This window comes from Lucilia sericata, unplaced genomic scaffold (genome assembly GCF_015586225.1).
Source record: "Lucilia sericata isolate MDLA Ls3-8-SP2 unplaced genomic scaffold, ASM1558622v1 Contig000031F_arrow, whole genome shotgun sequence".
In the NCBI taxonomy this organism is placed as follows: Eukaryota; Metazoa; Arthropoda; class Insecta; order Diptera; family Calliphoridae; genus Lucilia; species Lucilia sericata.
Genome location: NW_023994069.1, coordinates 364,257 through 370,256, shown reverse-complemented (window position 1 = coordinate 370,256; position 6,000 = coordinate 364,257). Strand labels below are relative to the sequence as shown.

Below are 6,000 nucleotides of genomic sequence, written 5' to 3'. Positions count from 1 at the left end.
TTTTCAGTTAAATATTGTGAATATTGAGATTTTGTTGTTGTTGGTTGATGTTGTTGTGTATACGATTTTTTTTTTTTTCATTTTAATTTGCCATTTTTTTTAACGTAAGCGTCAACGCTTTGCTCACTTTTACTCACAATTACTCGTTGGCGCAGTTCTTTTCTGCTAGATCAGACGTAATACGGCTCCACTGCACCACACTGCACCGCCTTACATACCCAGTTACATAGCGTGACTTTGTTTACGTTTAGTCAATTGAAAATTAAAAATAAAAAAATAATAATAAATGAAAATAAAAATAATTAAAAATCTACTTCTAACAGAGAATTTATAAAGCTACATGCGAGAATGCGTCTGCAGTGGAGTTGCTACTAATGCGATTGAACACAGGTAAACGTGCCTCTTCGGCTGTCACAGCACCATTTAATGATGACACAGAGTTAACTTTGATTGGAGGCTTACTGGTGTTGGTGGCGTTGCTACCGCTGCGTGTTATAGCGATGGGAGAACTAGAACTTTTTTGCAATAATTGCTTAGCTGGAGGTTGTGGAGTAACGCCAATGGTATTGGCAACAACTGGTTTAATGTATACTGGTGTCTGACCGAGCATTAAAGTGGGTGGTGGTGTGTTCACTGGCGACATGGGAGCATTGGGGCTTTCGGGTGGTGTATTTACATAAGTGAAAGCTGTTTGAAACACTGAATTAGCTGGACTAATTTGTTCACCGAATGGAAAATTTGTCATGGAACTTGTGGGTGATAGTGACAAAGAGCCAGTTGGTGATTCGCGATCTGAACCAGTTGACATACTTAAGGGGGGACTAAGTGGTAGGGAATGATTGATTGTGCCACCGCCACCAATACCGCCAACGCTACCATTGAGACTAGATTTTGCGCTCAATGGATAATAATTGGAATGATTCTGTAATTTAGTTTGTTGCTGAATCTGTTGCTGTTGTTGCTGCTGCTGTTGTTGTTGCTGCTGCTGCTGTTGTAGAGCACGTGCTTCATCGGCATTGTGCACAAAATGACAACGTGGTCCATAAGGGCAAAAGCCTACACTATGGAATGTACGACAATATTCAGTTTTGTACTTGGGATGTCTTTGCAAATTACGCAATTCATGATAGCCATGGGCAAATTGACACTTTTCACCGTACTTGCATTCGCCTGCTTCTTCAAAGGGGCGACAAAGTTCCGTTTTATACCTTTAAAATTTGAATAAAAAGAAATAAAGTTATAAAAAGAAAGAATAAAATTAAGTCAAATTTCTATACTATGATGTATTGTGATTAATTTTAATTTTCATGCTTGTAACCTAGCGATCTATAGGAGAGAATAAATGGGGTTTTAAATATGTATGTTAATCACCATTTTCGGTTCATTTAAGTGAAACTTTAGCGAATATTTCGTGAACTATTCATTAACAATACATTTTTTTCAACAAATTGTGGTTGCTTTTGTATTTCCTAAGGGTTCTTAAGAATTATCCTGGTATCTTTAAAAGTCTTTTTATATTTAAGGAATATTCCGTTATAACAACTTTTTTTATTTTTCATACTGAATGTTGAACAATTCAAAAATTTCACGGAATAAATTGTATTAATTTCATAATAGAATTTGAACACACAACCCGTAGTATGATTTTTGTTCAAAGTTGTCACCTTATGGAGGCAATAAGTGTTCTATGAATCTGATCTAGAACCAGTTCTTTAATCAATGGCTTTGGTTAGAATTTGTCACCCTCGAAACTAGTTCTAGGGAAACTTTAAAGAATAAATAGGTACATCTTCTTTAGAACAACATACCAATAACACTCAATAACTGACTGACAAATAAAAATCTTTTAGGGTTAAGAAAGAAATGTCGATTTAAAAACCCCAATTATAAAAATTAGTTTTTGTTGTTGTAACAGTTCGACTGTAGCCGACAGTTAAAAAGGATGCATTTATGAATTTTATTAATATATTATCATTTACCTTGAAGTGTTGACTTGCTGCTGAGGCAATGGTTCGGATTGAGTTCTTTCTAGTTTTCGATGTAAATTAATATTACCCAAATTTTCGATAAGTGTATTTACAAGTGTGGCCTCTAATGTGTTGGCCTGTTGAGTTGGCGATTGTTGTTGCGGCTGCTGCTGATGGGAATGCAGTTGATTGAGATGAAGTTGTTTCAACTGTGGCTGCGGTGTCGAAATTGTACGTGTTAATGCTGCATGAAAACGAATTTGATGATTAAGTGTTTTATTTTGATTCTGTTGTTGAATTTGCTGCTCCATCTGATCCATTTTATCCATTTGATCCATTGAAGAATTGTTTGAACAATTAATGTCCATTAAGCTTAGTTCAGTCATTGAATTGCCAATATCGATATGACCATTTGATAAATTATTAGTATTTTGATGTAAGTTTTCGGTGGCTTTGTTCTAAAATGACAAAAAAAGAAAAATTAAATTATCTCAAATATTTAAAACATTTATAAAGTTTGTTAAAATTTATACTGAAACTCTTTCTTTTGTTACAATTAATTGCCAAATATTTACTTCACACTAATTGGAATGTTGCAAAAATAAAATTAAAACACCAAGCAACTTTTAATACTAGTTTGTCTGTAAGTATGTTGAATATATGTAATCCAAGGTAAACGATGAAAGCGAAACAACAAAAAATTATAATGCTCCCAATAGCAAGACTTAATAAAATAACAAATATCACAGAGAGTGATACTTACATACATACATACATATAAAAGACGAGATTGAGAGAGAAGGAAAACCACCATATGAAAAACTGTCACGAAAATACGAGTGCGTAACCAACAAAACACATTATTTTCATGTGGTGCGAATAAAATAAGAAACAAAATATGAAAACAAGAAGAAGAAAACAAGACTTCTTAAAAACATTATAGACTAACAAACATACATTCCTATGTACTTAAAGGTAGACTGATAAACGAATGGACAAAAACCTTCAATAGTCATGTCTTATATTCCCAAAAAAAACTAAACCACTAATTCTTTATAATTACCTGTTGCTGTTGTAGTCACTTCTTTGCTCACCACCATTCGTTTATGTCTGATTGTCAAACTGACAGATTGTCTGCCTATAGGTTTGTAAGTCTGATTGTCTGTTTAACTTACTTGTTTGTGTCTTTCGATGCTGTAATAATGTTATGCAACATAACAATTATGTATAGAGCTCAAGTTCAAACCACCAATACATTCACCAACAAACAAATCTACGTAAAAACCCGTCTATCAAAGCCAACAACAAAGAAAAACACGCACATAACACAAACATTCATTACCTTCTGCTTCTTCCTCTTCTTCTTCTTGTTTCACACAAAAGAGCTAAAAGGCAAAGTTGCCGAACAAATAACAACAAAAATTACACACAAACACACTACATACCGTCATCATCATCTCTCATCATCCGTAAATGGATAAACGACGACAACAATAATAATAAATAAAAAATAAAGTAAAGTAAAAAAAAAATAGCCGAATAAAAACAAAACTAAAAAATAAACACCGTCAATGTTCAACAATTTTTGTATTTCAGCATGCGAATGCACGGACAAATTTTTTCGCTTTAAGCCAAGACAAACGAACAGAGAGCTCTGCTGATAATGTTTAAGCAAATCCGGTAATGTACAATACCATATAATATCTCCTCAAGCAACTTGATAAAAAACAACAACTAAACTTTATAACAAACTGATGTGGTGGATGGTTGGTAGGAGCTTAAACACTCTCATAATTTCAAGATTCAAACAAAGAAACATTGCAAGAGTTGCCAAACAAAGAAAAATAACAAGAAGTTTTAAGCTATCTATGTCATAACATGCCTACTCCTGTAGCCTATTACAATTAATAAGAGAAACTGGTAATTTCGGACCTAATTCGTAACAATATTATTGTATGCGGCTTAAATCTAGTTTATCAATGTATGATCCAAATTCGTGTGTAAAAAATATTGTCGGCGGTCCATGGTTTCGGAGTTATGGCATTTCAAATATTGGAAGAGTACATTTAAACGGTAACCCTAAGAATCTTGATGTACAGAAAAACTGTTCTTAGCGGAGCTCACCGGCCAAAGGCCGGCTATACGAAAACAATTTTTAACTTATACGTAATGGTAACCCCAAAAATTTTGGGACACAAAATAGGAAGCCAGTGTTGAATATCTCAGAGAATGAAAATCTTTGCGCCCGTTACACAGAGAATATGATATTAATAAAAATATCAGCAAGCTCTATATAAATTCCATATGAAAAATAGTTATGAACCCGTAACTCGTAAAATACCAATTTTTTATTTTATATTTTTTGTTCTAAATTACATTTTCTTCCCCTTAAAAATATTTTTAGGTGTTTTTCTTAAACTTGGGTAAACTTGTTCCTTCTTTCCGTATTCATCTGATTTGATAAATTATTATTATGGTAAAAATTAAATTGTTATCACGATAAAAAATTAGCGGGATAAAAAAACAATTTACAATTGTTCTACCAAAAAATTGTTCTAAAAGTTTTCCACACTGGAAAACTTTTGTTGACTTTTGAAGTTTCCTTGATGTCTACACATAGAAACTTTTGTTTCAGAAACTACGTATTAATTGCATTGATTTGTTTTTGTACGAATGAGAAGAATAGCAAAACAAAACAAGTTTCCGAGTACGAGAAACTCCGTACCGCGAGGGAGATGAATAATATTCCTTTCTCTTTACGCAAAATCAAAAGTTTCCCAAAAAAGTTGTCTAGATTCGACGGGCACTAACTGATGTGATAAATATAATAAGAGTTTACGAGAATTGGGACTTCAAAGTTGCAATTTTTACATATAAAACGGCAACACTAAAAATCTTGATGTACTACAAAAAAGCATTTTAAGCGAAGCCGGTATTAAATACAACTCAAAGGAGAATGTCATTGCGCTCCGCCAAAGGCCGCCTACCCAAAAAACACAATATTAAATTAAAAAACTTTTTTGAGGAGTTACGAGATCTTGATGATTTTTTTTTTATCAATTTAACTAATTAGAGCAATTAATAAAATTATATTCTCTGAAGTATATTCAACACCAGCATCGTTAAAAATATCTTTCTGCATCATAAAATATTTGGGCCTACCATTATGTGGGGTTACCGTTTTATATGTACTTTTCCAATATTTGTTATGAGGTTATTCCGAAACCAGGGGCCACCGTCAAAACAATGTTTTTTTAAACAAATATTTTTTAAACTTTAATTTAGATCAATATATTTAAATAATTATATGTATTCTTAAAAGAATTAGATTCAGTTTCATTCAACAAGATTCCCTGTTATTTTGATCAGAGTGAATTTTTTTTATAATTTTGTGATTATTTAAGTTATAAAAAGCTTTTTATTTTTTAATTTTATAAATGTTTATTTTAGCACGTCCAGTTAATTCGTTTATTTTATTTGACAGAATTTAGACAAAAAAATTCTGATTAAAATTTGTACACATTGGTAATCATTTTTATTTTGTTTTAAAAACTGAATATTGCCGTTATATCCAGTATCGCACAAAACAAAAATAATAAAATTTTGTTTTGTGATATTTTTTTTTTTTTTAATAAAACCAAATCAAAATCATTCGAAAAATCAGAAAAAAAATAATTCTTTTCGAATGGTATGAACATTTTACAGTTTATAATAATAAAATATTAAATGAAAATTATATAGATTTATAAAAAAGGACTAACAGATCAATATTTTTAAGGAACTGTACTCATATATCATACAATCAATGTTGATAAAGATCAATTCTGATATTTTTCCATTTTTGAAGCAAAATGGCGAAACTTTTACATGTTTTTTCTACAGTTTCGTTACTCGCACAGAAGGAAGTATTTATAAATATTTTTATAAAAATCACTTTATTTTATTTATTGATGGTTTTTGGTTTTTATACATATAAAAAATATAATTCGGGAATTTTATATTAAAACCAGTTAATGTTGTCAACGCATATTTT

The 6,000-nt window shown here is 31.4% G+C and overlaps 1 protein-coding gene across 5 annotated transcripts in view; it reads right to left on the bottom strand.

Moving 5' to 3' along the window:
• The window catches only part of LOC119611223 (protein TIS11), a 53,417-nt gene continuing 47,417 nt past the window's right edge, over window positions 1-6,000 (bottom strand). For 2 of the 5 annotated variants that reach the window (XM_037966741.1, XM_037966754.1), the window contains exons 2-3: window positions 1,980-2,425; window positions 1-1,208 (exon numbers count right to left, since the gene is read on the bottom strand). In XM_037966741.1, the coding sequence (XP_037822669.1) occupies window positions 329-1,208; window positions 1,980-2,425 (1,326 nt within the window). In that variant the 3' untranslated portion in view covers window positions 1-328. Of the gene's footprint in view, window positions 1,209-1,979; window positions 2,426-2,542; window positions 2,671-3,030; window positions 3,135-3,412; window positions 3,434-6,000 lie in introns of those variants that run through there. The other 3 variants (XM_037966748.1, XM_037966761.1, XM_037966770.1) reach the window with 3 other exon arrangements.